The 15,231-nt window shown below is 38.0% G+C and overlaps 1 protein-coding gene across 41 annotated transcripts in view; it reads right to left on the bottom strand.

Moving 5' to 3' along the window:
* RIMS1 (regulating synaptic membrane exocytosis 1) overlaps window positions 1–15,231 on the bottom strand; it is a 490,703-nt gene that overhangs the window by 149,209 nt on the left and 326,263 nt on the right. For 17 of the 41 annotated variants that reach the window (XM_074947969.1, XM_074947970.1, XM_074947964.1 and 14 more), the window contains one exon: window positions 5,903–5,986. The exons of the other annotated variants lie outside the window; for them this stretch is intronic. In XM_074947969.1, the coding sequence (XP_074804070.1) occupies window positions 5,903–5,986 (84 nt within the window). The remainder of the gene's footprint in view (window positions 1–5,902; window positions 5,987–15,231) is intronic. 41 annotated transcript variants of the gene reach the window in all.

The following is a 15,231-nucleotide window of genomic DNA, read 5'->3' as shown; positions in this document are numbered from 1 at the left end:
AACAGAGTTAGTAAAAGAGAGAGCAGGAAGTGCCTTCCTCTCAGGGTGTATTAGAATCAGGCCTTCTCTTCTTTCAGAGAGAGACCTTCAGACAGTTATTGTCAGGGAAGTTCCTGCCTTCCCTTGGGCCTTCCCTCAGGAGCTCAGGGTTGAAGGGCTGTTCTATTCCCTGGCTTGCCCACATGTGAGCTGTCCTGCATATTTGGAATCAATATATGTGTTGATTCTACAAAATCTAAGTGTGATGCCTTATTATGATGCCTTATTATTTTGCACAAATGGGCTTATGAATATTTCTTTAAGAAAACATAAGATTAGAGACAGAGTGAACCTTTGTGCCAAATTGTTGATGTTTTTTTCTTCACCTGACATAGGGACATCTGGCTGCATGGTGGAGTCTCTCCTCCTAAATTTAGCCTCCCCCATAGTAGCATTTGCAGCAGGCTGCGCTCACCTAAGAGACTTTGATGGCATGGATGAAACTCCTGCTGTTTACTATTTGTCAAGAGCACAGAACAATTCTTGCTCACCTAAGGCCTCTGGCCCATTCCAAAGTAGAGCAGAGAGCACAACATGTTGCATGTTCTCTTGACTGCCCCTTTTATTCCTGGGAAAAATTCCTTCACTAGGTATACGGACCTTAAAGCTAGAGAAGCCTGTAAATTAACTGGATGTGATCACTTAAAACCTACTCCATCCTGTTTCCACAGCAAGTTGACTGAAGGAAGTTGGGACGGTCAAGATCTCTCAAATTCTTAAACTTACTTTCAGTATAAAACAGTGAGCTAAGTGCTTTGAAGAAGGGCCTCCACAACAAAAGGAACAATAAGTCCCAGAGATACAAGCTGGGCAGCTGGGAGTGAAGAATTCTCGTTTCTGCCCACCCTTCTCAACAATTCGATGTGAGGTCAGCATCATGTAATGATTGGCACCACAAACAGGATTGCACAGTATTCCACATATACATACTGTGCCTGACCCCTTAATTCTTGCCTCGGTGAAGATAAGCCTCCACCTCTTCTTTTCTTGCCTTCCAGAAAGTGGATGATATCACAAAGGCCACATCCCAGGCTAGAAAGTAAAGGTTGACACTGGTTCCTCCTACTTCTATAGAACTTAATTGTATGTTTTCACAAGTGGATGTTAGTTTGGAAGTAAGAGTTTTACAATTTGATTTATTTAAAGTAAATGTTTTACTTTTAATTTCTGGGGAAAAAACGTATCTATATGTTACTGTTTTAAAAAAATGAGGGAGGATTTCTTTGCTCATATCTTGCTGATGAAAATGATAACTTATAACAAGTACAGATATAGTTAACATGTTTCTGACATATGCAGAGTAGTCGTAGCCATGTTGGTTCCAGGATATTAGACAGACAAGGTGGGTGAGGTAATATCTTTTACTGAACCACTTTCTTTTGGTGAGAGAGACAAGCTTTTGAGACACGGGGAGCTCTTCTTCAGACCAGACCTGAAGAAGAACTCAGTATGATTGAAAAGCTTGTTTTCTCACTCACAGAAATTGGTCCAATACAAGATATTACCTCACCCATCTTGTCTCTCTGTTTCTGACGTCTGTTTGTCTGGATTCCTTATCAGACTTTTGAAAGCACCTTAGCTTGTTTTATACAGATGCAACTAATTCCAAATCTGTAGTTAATTGAGGTGCCCTTTCCAGTATACAGGCAGGTTATTCAAATTTTGGAAGTGAGGATTCTCTGTGTCCCAGATCTGAGGTCATCTTAAAGTGTAGCTCAGTGTCAGGTTAAACGATAACCTATTTGAGAAAATATATCATTATTTTCCTTCAAAAGACAATGTATTAATTTTAAGGAAATTTTCAAAGGCTATTTTAAAAAATTGGGTTTCTGGCCTTTGTTTTTTGTGGGTTTATTTATTTATTTGTTTGTTTGTTTTTTTTGCTTTGCTTTTTTATAAATTATAAAGGAGTGTGAAAGCTTTTAAAACTGTTTTCTGCATTTCTACCTTAACTATATCAAGAATGTCAAGTTTGGTTTTCCCTGGTTTTGCTGAAAGACTCTGGAAGGTCTCAGGGAGGCTTACTGAGAGCTTTCACACTTTAACGGAAAGGGACAAGAATGTTGAATTTTAACAGAAGCTTCGTTTACCCAAAATGTTAATTAGCGATTGAAGTTAAATATATACTGTTAATAAAACAAATAGTCTGAATAAAAGTCCCTTCTATTGTCAGTTGCTCAACTTTCACTCACTTGGCTCCTCTCATCACCTGTGATATCACCTTTTCCCTAGTTCAACTATAATCATAAAATCTTGAAGCCTAGACAGGATCTGAATTTCTAATGTGAAAAACAAACAAGGGATAAAAAACTTTGAGGTCTTTATAACATATCATAAGGAAGATAAAAAAGAAAACAAACCCATGATTTTTTAATATTTTTGAGTCAATATATGTATAGTATATCTTGAGCACAGAATGCAAATTGGTCCAATTTGTATGATAATTCTGGGATGTACACAAATGGAGTCTGACATGACAGCTGTCAAATTCAATTTATCTGTGAAGTCAGGATTTAAACTTGGCTATGAAAAGCTAGTCAAGTAACCCAGTGTGTCACTCAGAGCCTCCCCTCAACCATCAGTTGTTATTTTGACAAGCGTTCACAAAAGCATACCAAAGAAAGGCAAAGTCTAGTACTGAATGATACTAGCTAATATACAGAATTGCTTGTGAAACAGATTTTTAAGGGCAATAATTAGTACAAAATGTAAGAGAATTCTAATTGTATAAATGTAATTTGGCTTTGGTTTTCTCTTTTACATTATACACAAAATGAACTGAATAGAAAAGAAAAAGAAAAAAGATAATACTAACTGATTTAAAATGTTAGCTTTAACTATTTCATTATTGATCATTCTAGCAGAAATATACAATTGCTCTGGGATTGTGAGTCAACTACATAAGCAGAGTATCACCATATTCAATCCCACTCCTTTGCACCGAAAGTCTGCTTAATGGGCAGGGAGTGTTGTGTATTTAAAAATTGAATAACTTAACTCTTGGGAACGGATCAGGAAATGGGTTTCAGTTACAACAAATTAGTCAAGTACCCAAAGGTTCATCTACCCCTAATTACTGAATAAATATATTTTTATCCCAGATAAGGAAATTAAACCACTTTCAATTCTTAGGGCCAAATTCAGAGGTGAGGAGTAGGCTGTGTAAATTGGACTCCTCATCTACTTGTTGGACATCCATACTCTACTGTTGTGTAAAGGAGCCTAAGTTGCTGTAACTTCTGTCTGTCGTGGAGACAGAAGAAAGTGCAAATAAGCAGCACCTGAGTAGCAAAAAGAGTACGGCATTAATGCACGCCTTTTTCTGCACCTCAGCCAGGAAATCACACCAACGAGACATAAATGAAAAGAAAGAAAAATGTTTCTTCTTAATGTTTCTTACAATGTCTGTAGAAAGACACTTATATCAAACTGAGAATTTTACAATTTTTTTATGATTTAAAAGCTTTTACCATAATAGTTTTCCCTCTTATGCAGACACTTTAATGTAATAAACTTATTAAAACAAAGATAGAAAAACAGATGACAGGAGTACACTCGATGGTTACAATCTTGAAGTCCTCAGGCAAAAGTCCCAATGACACCAAGAATAAAGATGATTAAGTAAGGATTGTAGTATTAGGGTGAAAAGCTGGATCCACTGAAGTCAGTGGCAAAACTACCATTGATGTCAGTGGGGTCAGGATTTCTCCCAGGGGCCCTACATATGATGGGCCTGATCCATCAAAGTCAATGAGAGACTTTTCATGGACTTCAAAGGGCTATTATAGTGAGAGGAAAGAGTTGCTCAAAAATGCCCATCGTTTAGAAAGTGTAACCTTTTGTAACCTTTATCTTGAAATGCTCCCAATTAATATTAAGTTGCTAAAGATAAGGGTGTAATAAACCCCAACTTAGTTTTCAGGTTGGCTATAGAAAATTCTGTAATTACAGAAAATTTGTTTAGTAGAGGACCAATGGGCAACACTTTAAATAATACAAGCAGACTTTATTCAAAAGGAAAATGATTAGGTAAGCAAACAGGTATACAATTACTAGTTACACAATACTACAATTATACATATGTTCAAAGATGAAATAGTGTATATCAGTGAGTAATCAGTCCACTGAGAACAGCGTGAAGTACAGCCTTATAATCCTGAAACCTGACAGTTAATTGGCACTCCCCTGCAATGTTGCAAGGCTATGCCTTTTTCCATCTATTATAATATTAATTAACATTAAACTACTCCTTACCATAATTATATTTCCATCATTTCCTTATTGGCTCTTTACCTTACACATTATTTAAATTTACTTCTGCATTTACTTCCCATTCTATCAATATAGGTAGCATTTTAATACAATATTGCAAAATTCTCAAAACACTTATTAAAAACCTTGCTCAAACCAGTTATAACCAAAACATTGCAGCAATATAACCCTAGATCACGTCCTTGCTAAATTCAAATTTCCTGTCTTGCTGTCTCCAACTTATCTCCAACTTTCTCACACTAGCAACTCCAATTTCCCATACTCCTTTACACTTAGGTTTTGGGCCTAAGTTAGCCTAACTTCTACTTAATTCTTAACCTAAACCATCTACTAGGTTACATAAATATGGACTATATGTACTAATTGTACTATCTTTACTGATAATGTCCTTTCGGAAGTATTAAAATACCAAAACAGAGATCACACTGGACTCAGTACTACAGTCAACTAAATGTTTAGGTATGCAGTGACTGCAAGATGTAGCCAGTTTTGGAATTAAAAAACATCATGTGATAATTTAAAAACATACTATTGTGCATAGAAATGGAATCCAGGTATAGCTATAGTGTTCCGACTAAAGTTGGTAGCAATACTTCCAAGGCAAGGCAAAACAGACTATGGCATAAATGTAGGTGCTATTAAGCAGAAAGAGAAGACCAGCACTACAGAAACTGTAATGTTACTTGTATACTGTACTTTTGAGAGTTAAACCTCATAAGAGCTGCACAAACATTTTTAAAAAATTAAGAATGAGCAGATTTACTATAACACGTCAGGGTTTAAAGGGTAGAAATAAAATCTTGCTCTTGCGTTACATTCAAAGTGCTGAATTAATATCTTATTTGATTTAAAAAGTGAATCTAGTAGAAGAAATGACAACATACGAGAAGAATGTTACTATTAAAAATACAAGGCATCAAAACTGAGTTGAATAAGAAAACCAGAGCAAGAAACAAAACAATGGAAGGTGCTTACATTCATCACAACTGGCAAATCAGCATATAAAGTGGATCCAAAGCACTGGCATTATTGGTCAAAACCTACCTTGTAGGGAAAACCTGCCCCTGAGATAACCTTAATTTATGAAAGAATTTCATAACCATGCCAATTATTATATATACCAATTAATATTTCTCTCTCTGTGTGTATCTGATTTTTTTTCTTATAAGCATTTTGTAGAGAAAGAAACATTACTGAGGTTAAATTAAAAAAAAAGAAAGAAATAGGCTCTCTGACAGATAAAGATATTATAAAGCACCACAGGGGAAAAAAACTACATTTACAGAAATGGGGGGTGGGGGGGGGAGAATGAACAGTCCATTAATATGGAAGTTTCTACATCAGATTAGACATCTTGTTTTCAGAAACTATCCCTTGGAATGTTCACACAATCAGAAGACTTGACCAGGGGCACATTCCTAGGTGCTTTATAATAATTCAACAAAATGCAGAGATGAACTTTGAGCTGACACTTTACTTTGATTTTGTCATAGTTAAAGTTTATTAAATATCTTTTTAAAACTTTGTTATACTTCTTTCAGAGTGCAAGATGCAGTAAGCCACTTTTCAGTTAGGAGGAGTTGGCTAGTACCTGTCATCCTCCGGAGATGCATGCTGGATATGAATCCTGGGACTAGTAGGTCGTCTCCTCTCTAGGGAGGGGGACCATCTACCCCTGTTTGCCCATTCAATAAAACAGGAAAAAAATATTTAGTGAGTGAAAAAATTAAAATAGGTATGGGAATTGGGACTGGAAAAGTACCCCAAAAAGTAATGAAATTGATTGTTTTTAATATAATAATTCTTACTAATTTTTTTAGAAATTTGGATACACTATTCTTATGGCTGTTTGTTGTGGTATATTTTCTATATAGCAGTACACTATACAAACAATTATAATGAGTGTACAAGCATGCACAATTTAGAGTGATTTAAATAATTTTCATGGCATATACAGTATTTCAAACATCCTCAAATGCTAGAAAATCTAAAAACCTGTTATTCAATAGAAGAAGTTGGAATTATAAACTAGAAGAACTTTTCAGGTGTTGATTGGCTGTTATTTTCCTCTTTCATTTTCCCAAGGGTTTATTCCCCCATTAACTGCACTAAACAACATTTTTCCAGTAAAAATACATGGTTTTAAATTACAAAGAGACCTTTAAGAGGATTAAAGCATCATGTTACACTGTTAATAGCAGAATGTGGGGCACAAAGTGATCTGTTTTCCTAGAGCTCATCCTATATCACTATCTGCTCTGCTCATCAGCTTGTAGAGACCCCTATTCAATGTGCAATGGAAGAGCTCTGTGCAGTCCAAAATTTTCTTTGAGGCTGCCAACACACAGAGGCTCTGAAAGTTTTCTGGGTTTTGTAGCAATGGAGGATATTACATCTTCTAAAAGGGGTAATTCTTCCTTGGTGACAAGCATGTGTCTTTACTCTTTACATTACATGCTCATCAAAGACTATTTATTTTCTAGGAGGAGAGCCTGTGACACCATCCATCCCAGGTTCTTTTGTTGCTGAGCACTGTTACAGAGACAGACAACAAATTTTTAAAAGGCAGGATCAGCCACTATTGACTTCTGAGTTGAATTCCTTTATATAGCTGAGACAAGTAGAAGAGATGAGATTCATCAAATTTTGAGCAGGGGGTTGGACTAGATGACCTCCTGAGGTCCCTTCCAAGTCTTATATTCTATGATTCTGTGAAGTTAACTTGTCCAAAAAGGTAAGGCTGACAATTGGGAGCAAGAAGCTCTCACAAATCTTTCTAAGTATAATTATCATTTTAAGAAGTTTAATATATTAACTATTATTGTTGAGTCTAGGTTAAATAAAGGATATCCTTATTTAATAGTCAAGCTAATAATGTTATATTTATAGTAAATATTATAAATTTGCATGTCAGCAAAGAGAAATTAATTAGTATATATTTGTGTGCCTGGACTAGTGTAAACTTATAAAATTTCTTTTATATTTAAAAAAAATGTGCAATCAAGTTTTATTAGTTCATGCCAGTCTCTTTTTATTGATTTTATAAATTAAAGAAAAAAATCTTTAATCAGCGTGGGTGGGAGGGGTGGGGAACATTCATATTTGTAGTAGTTTTTTCTTTCAAAAGCTCATTTGATTTAGAACAATAAAAAGGCTCAATCACAATGGAAAGATAATATAGTATAAACCTAACGCTGCTTAGTTTTGAAAATACAGGCAAGAAATCATTGTATATATCTCTATATATTTACATTAGCAGAGTAATACTTTACATGAACTATTCACTTTCTGAGGCAACCTTCCAGTCCATTTATTAAGAAACAGTGTTTCACTTACGGAACATGCAAATAACAAAAGTTTCAGGGAGATTTAGCATCACTTCACATTTAGGTAGCTCTTTTAAAAGATTCCAAAGGGAATAGGTTGTTAGCAGTTAGTTACTTTTTCTCTCCAAAGCAAGGGTTAAAGAAAATGTTAATGCATCAGTGCACTCAATCAAAGCCCTTAATATGCTGATATCCTCTACAAATATTAAAGTGCATTTTTACAGAATGTTATTAATTTTGGTCATCATGCATTATGAATGTTGACAGCATACTCTCTTTCCGTAAATTTCAATGGCGCTTAACCTTATTATTAGGGATGGCCAAACTGTGGCTTGCAAACCACATGCGGCTCTTTTACAGTTAGAGAGTGGCTGACAGAACTCCCCAGACCCCCCAACATTCTCCACCTACCAGACTGGTGCGGGGGGGAGTTTGGGATCTCTGCCTTGCAGTGGGATGGTACAGTAGGGGCTTCTGCCTAGCGGGGAGGGGAGTCTTGGGGCTTTAGCCCTGTGCCCCATCAGGTGCCTCTCACAGGGCTGAAGCCCGAGTCCCGACCCCTGGCAGGTGCACCCCGGCTCTCGAACTTCTGAAGATTGTCATATGCAGCTTGGAGGGCCAGTATGTTTGGCCACCCCTGTTATATACTGTACAAAGCCTGTGCAACATTACAATGCAGACAAACATGCAACAATGTACTCTCTTCTACACTGGTTGAAAAAGAGGAAAAAAACCAACATAGTGCATACCTAATATAAACAGCTGTTATATTGTTATGTAATTAGTTCAAATACAAATAGTCACAGTCAAACAAGAACTCTAAAAAACATGCAGTGTAAACACACTTACTTTCCTAATGTTAGAGGGTGTTTTGTTTTATTAATGGATTTATAAAAATATGAAAATGTTGTGATCCTGGAGCGGAATAGGGCCGATTAGGTCAAGAACAAACGATAGCTCCAATTTTTTTAATAACTATTCATGGGAATTTCATCAAATATCTATATCCTAGGATTTCATAAGGTCATGGAGACCAGATAAAGGCACCAGAGTTTACCATCTCAAAAATCCCTATCAAGTCATGATTCCAGAGCAGCCAATATTATTACTTTTTCTATATGACCATAGAAAAGCCTGGTTGTAAGATATACATACAGAGTGTTCTACTTAATTCAATCACTTTGATTTGTTCCTCAATTTTATTTGCTCAGACCTGCATTAAATAATCACGTAAGGCCAAAACCTACAAACATAACTAATGGAACTATGGCTGGTATTAAGTCTTTGCAGGATTGGGCTCCTATAGCGTAAATAAAAACTGCCACCAGGTGTTACTGCATAACTATCATTGGCCATAACATTACCAATTAATAATCAATAAAATATTACTAATTGACCTATATGAAGATTGTGATTGTACTACACCGAGAAGACACTACTGTGTTGGGTGATGAGTCTCTGATTCAAGAAAGTACACTTGAACATGTGCTCTAAATATGTGCTTATGTGCTTTCCTAAACTGAGGCCACAGATACCACTGTGTCTGGCAACAGAGAAATCTACAGATAGAAATAAGATGGCCTACTAAAAACCAAACCAAAACCAGAATTCAGAGTGACAGAGTGAAAAAAACCAGGGCCAGCAGGCAGATCAACAATGACAAAAGCAGACTAAAACAAAGGGCTTGTCTACAAAGTGAGATAATGTGGCCTATGGGAGTGGGATTTCTAAAGCACCCTAATGTGCTTTACATTAATTGGTCCATGTAGACTTTGCTGGTACGCACTAAAGGTTCCCGAGCACAATGTTAAAGTGCACTAGGGAATCTTTAGTGCACACCAGCAGGGTCTATACGGACCAATTAATGCATACTTTAGAATCACAGAAGTGTAGAACTGAAAGAGACCTCAGTTGGTCATCTAATCCAGTCCCCTGCACTCAAGGCAGGACTAAGTAATAACTAGACCATTCCTGATATGTTAGGGCACTTTGGATATCACTCCCCTGTAGATATCATTACACCACCGTGCAGACGAGCCCTAAGAGTTGGTGACATTGGCTTATTTTTATCTATGTTTCAGGGTGTTACTGTCTGCTATATAAATTCCTGTATGTCTTGCAGGTCTCATAGAAACTTCAATCACTCAGGTATTTTAATCAAAATGAATACTAATAGACAGTCAAAATAAGTGAAATGCAGTGAGTATGTGTGCACATGTATTAACAAATAAGTGCTGAAGTCTTCAGGCATATTCTATAGCACACTGTGTCACAGAGAGCTGTGGAAAGCATTTTGGCTCTACAGCCAGGCTATTAACATGTGGCAAAAATTTTACCTAGGTCTACACTACAAAAAGTTTGCCAGTATAGCTATATTAGCAAACCCTCTTAGTGTAGACACAGCTTATATGGGCCAAAAAGTGCTTTTGCCAGAAACGTTTGTATCGGTTTCCTGAGCAAAAGCTCTTTTATGTAATTATGGTATAACTGCAGCTATGGTAGGACTTTTATCGGTACAGAAATGTTTAAAAAAAATCATCACACCTCTAAGTGACAGCACTATACCGGCAGAAGTTTCTAGTATAGACGAGGCCTAAGGCACAGAATCCATATTTTTCAGCTAGGCATAGGGTGACCAGATGTCCTGATTTTATAGGGACAGTCCTGATTTTTGGGTCTTTTTCTCATATAGGTTCCTTTTGTCCCGATATTTCACACTTGCTGTCTGGTCACCCTAGCTGGGCATGTTCTGCCTTCAGTTACCTACAGTGGAGGAGAAAATGCTGAAGAAACCCTCGGCATTATTATTACTATAATTATTTATTTATAGATATTTATCTATGATATATTATGTAGTCAAAGTACATTCACCAGCCCAGAGTTTTTAAAGAGGGAGCTAACTTAGCCTTCGGCCATGGCTAGGTAATCTGCTCTATTCACATCTGCAGTTAGGCTCAATGGCTTGGTTTCATCCACTGGTACCCAAACTCATTCCTTTCCCTTCCCTACTCCTACAATTCACTGGCACTGTGTTTTAAACAGTCTTCCTTATTGTTTCCCAGTAGGACCCTTCCCAAATAATTTAAAATTGAGTAGTTCTTGTCTGTCAACTATGAGAAAGTTTGCCCGTATACCACTCAAATTGTATAAACGAAGTTGCCTGTGGCACTCAGTGAACTGCAATGTATATTTCAACATTTTCTGCCACCACTAACACAACACAGCAATTTATTTAAGCAGCCTTAGGAACAGGGAAGCTTTCTGGGCATGTCCTGTGAAGTCCTGATTGCCATTTGTACGGACCCATTGCCATATAAAGTAACAGAGGAAGGCATGCAGTGATGCCTTTAATAGGAACACTGGGCAGAAAGCCAGTGCCAGCATTCCACCTGACAGTGTTCAAATGGAGTTATGTTAAGATTAAATTATACAGATGCAGCATCCTGATGCTCATAGAGCAACCACGGTACAATATATGAAGAGCTTAACTCCAGCTCTATGAAACCTTGCAAATTTATGCTGAAAAAAGTTGTCAAAAACAGGAATAAAAACTCTCCTAATGATTGTACAGTAAGGCTAGGCCACTGAATGTTATAGTCTATATTCTATTGTTAAGGAACTAAAAATGTCTGATTTAGCATTTCAGGTGACAAGTACAATACTGCACAGAGTTTAAAGATCAATACTATTTCCAATAAAACATTAATGTGCAAACAAAGTGCTTTATTGTCAGTACACTAAACACAGCCCATATCACCTTGTTCAAAATGCAAGTGCAGGCACTTTAAACTTCATATTTCACACTTCATTTGCTTTATATTTTCTGAGACAAAAGGGAGCCCAAACACAATTTATAATTCCTGTGAAGGAAATCTGGAATACCACCATAGGAATTCTTTATTTACACTTCTCCATAAAAGGAGAATGTACTTCAGAAACAGTGACATGATGGTCACAAACCAACCATGGTTCAATATGTGGAGTAACTGGTATCTGCTGAATAAAATCTTACAAATAAATTCTAGAAAAAGTCCACCAAAGCAAATAAGAAAAAAATTCAACATATGGCTCTGGATCAAGTATAATATAGCTAACAGATTGCTAACCTCTTGGATGAAGAGAAGACAGCTACATTAAATAATGAAGTCTGAAATCCCTGGAAAATCTTTTCCCCCCCAGAACTGAAAGCATTGCGTTATTCTAAATTCATCTTTTGCATCTTGCTCTCAAAATTGGACAGGCATTGGAAAAACAAATACCATCTGGGTCTGATTAAAAGAGCTGCATCTCATCAGTACGTCGATGGAGTCACAACCCAAGTCATCTTATTATTTACCACAAAAGCATCATATACTATTTGAACTCTGTGGGTATCCCACACAAGAGATCCCATGGGACAGAAACAAATACCCACAACCATCCTATGGGACTTCTAATAAACCTAGAAACAGAACGACTCCAGAGTGATATCATATACCCTAACTAGGGACCACAGGCTATTTAACTAAACCTTATGTTCAGTGGTATTACAGATTGCTGAGAGACCTCAAAGGATCAACATGGACACTGTTCACTAAGAGGAGATCATCAACCAGTGTTGTAATTTCTACTCCATACCAGGCTGAAGACCTGATGGGCAAAAATCACAGAAGATTAAGGTTGAAAGAGACCTCAAGCGGTCATCTATTCCAACCCCCTGCTCAAAGCAGGACCAGCCCCAAATAAATCATCCCAGCCAGGGCTTTGTCAAGCCGGGCCTCAAAAACTTCTAAGGATAGAGATTCCACCACCTCCCTAGGTAACCCATTCCAGTGCTTCACCACCCTCCGAGTGAAATAGTTTTTCCTAATATCCAACCTAGAACTCCAGCACTGCAACTTGAGACCATTGCTTCTTGTTCTGTCATCTGCCACCACTGAGAACAGCCTATCTTCATCCTCTTTGGAACCCCTCTTCAGGTTGTTGAAGGCTGCTATCAAATCCCCCCTCACTCTTCTCTTCTGCAGACTAAATAAGCCGAGTTCCCTCAGCCTCTCCTCATAAGCCATGTGCCCCAGCCCCCTAATCATTTTCATTGCCCTCCACTGGACTCTCTCCAATTTCCCACATCCTTTCTGTAGTGGGGGGCCCCAAACTGAACGCAATACTCTAGATGTGGCCTCAACAGTGCCGAATAGAGGGGAATAATCACTTTCCTCAATCTCCTCGCAATGCCCCTACTTACACAGCCCAAAATGCCATTGGCCTTCTTAGCATCAAAGGGCACACTGTTGACTCATATCCAGCTTCTCATCCACTGTAATCCCCAGGTCGTTTTCTGTGGAACTGCCACTTAGCCAGTCGGTCCCCAGCCTGTAGCAGTGCATGGGATTCTTCTATCCTAAGTGCAGGACCCTGCACTTGTCTTTGTTGAACCACATCAGATTTCTTTTGGCCCACTCCTCCAATTTATCTATCACTCTGGACCCTATCCCTATCCTCCAGCATATCTACCTCTCCCCACAGCTTAGTGTCATCCATGAACTTGCTGAGGGTGCAATCTATCCATATCATCCAGATCATTAATGAAGATGTTGAACAAAACCAGCCTCAGGCCAACCCCTGGGGCACTCCGCTTGATACCGGCCACCAACTAGACATTGAGCCATTGATCACTAACCGCTGAGCCCGAAGATCTAGCCAGCTTTCTATCCACCTTATAGTCCATTCATCCGATCCATACTTTTTTAACTTGCTGGCAAGAATACTGTGGGAGATCATATCAAAAGCTTTGCTAAAGTCAAGATATATCACGTCCGCTGCTTTCCCCATATCCACAGAGCCAGTTATCTCATCATAGAAGGTAATCAGGTTGGTCAGGCATGACTTGCCCTTGATGAATCCATGTTGACTGTTCCTGATCACCTTCCTCTCCTCCAATTGCTTCAAAATGGACCTGCTTGAGGACCTGCCCCATGATTTTTCCAGGGACTGAGGTAAGGCTGATTGGCCTGTAGTTCCCCAGATTCTCCTTCTTCCTTTTTAAAAGATGGGCACTATATTTGCCTTTTTCCAATCATCCAGGACCTCCCCTGATCATCAGGAGTTTTCAAAGATAATGGCCAATAGCTCTGCCATCACAACAGCCAATTCCCTCAGCATCCTCAGATCCTTTAGATCCGGACCCATGGACTTGTGCATGTCCAGCTTTTCTAAATAGTCCTTAACCTGTTCTTGCACCACTGAGGGCTGCTCAACTCCTCCCCATACTGTGCTGCCCAGTGCAGCAGTCTGGGAGCTGACCTTGTCTGTGAAGACAGAGGTAAAAAAAGTACTTCAGCTTTTTCCACATCATCTGTCATTAGGTTGCCTCCCCCATTCAGTAAGGGTCCCACACTTTCCCTGACCCTCTTCTTGTTGCTAACGTACCTATATAAACCCTTCTTGTTACCCTTCACATCCCTTGCTAGCTGCAACTTCAATTGTGCTTTGGCCCTCCTGATTACACCCCTGCATCCTCGAGCAATATTTTTATACTCCTCCCTAGTCATCTGTCCAAGTTTCCACTTCTTGTAAGCTTCCTTTTTGTGTTTAAGCTCACCCAAGATTTCTCTGTGAAGCCAAGCTGGTCACCTGCCATATTTGCTATTCTTTCTGCACATCGGGATGGTTTGTTCCTGTGCCCTCAATAAGGCTTCTTTAAAATACAGCCAGCTCTCCTGGACTCCTTTCCCCCTCATATTTGCCTCCCAGGGGACTCTGCCCATCATGGAAACATGAGGCTTCTACATAGCTTCAAAGTTGGGTTTAGATTTCAGAGAAGACTTTTCCCCTATAACTAGATGTTTTAATGGTGACCAGCTATTGTTCCCAGAATTTTCAAAATGATGTACAGTGTTTTAGTGGCATGATTTCCCTTGAAATTAATACAGCAAACCACATGTCCTGCTTTGAAAATGTAACTAATTTTTGGAATATTTTTGTTGTTGCTAAAACCATACAAAAAGTTTACATTAATATCCTAGGCCTTAGTTACGGATTGCTTGTTACTCTGCTCATCACTTTACAACAACAAAAATGCTCAGTGGTTTGCTAATTTCAATAACCAATTTTTCTGGACTGATTGATGAGCAAATTCACATTATTATCCTACATATCAATTGAGTATTTACACCATGGGCTAAATCCTACTCCTACTGAAGCCAATGTGAGTTTTACTGTTGATGTCAGTGGGGTCAGGATTTCACGCTATAGAAAACAAGAATTCTTAGACAAAAATACTGCAAACATTCAAAAATTCTCTGTTAAGACATACTCATATCTAATTACAAAATCTGTCCATAGTATTTGGTTTCCCTGTGGCTTTGAACTACACTAGCTTTAAAGGTGAAAGTTCAGAAAGCAGTCTTTAAATGTTTCTATTCAACATAACAAGTGCAACTATATTTCATTTAAATTGCTGAAAATGTATTCTTGAAGCGTATGTAAACTAAGTACAGTGTTATATAGTGCAAAGATCATTACATTGTTTCGATTTATAATTTAAACAAACAACAATAGATATGGCAGATTAGATTAAGAAAATAATGTAGTTGGTTGGTTGGTTTGTGGAAAT

Source organism: Natator depressus, chromosome 3 (assembly GCF_965152275.1).
Source record: "Natator depressus isolate rNatDep1 chromosome 3, rNatDep2.hap1, whole genome shotgun sequence".
NCBI classification, from domain to species: Eukaryota; Metazoa; Chordata; order Testudines; family Cheloniidae; genus Natator; species Natator depressus.
The sequence above is the reverse complement of the archived record's forward strand: the minus strand, read 5'-3'. Positions and strand labels throughout refer to the sequence as shown.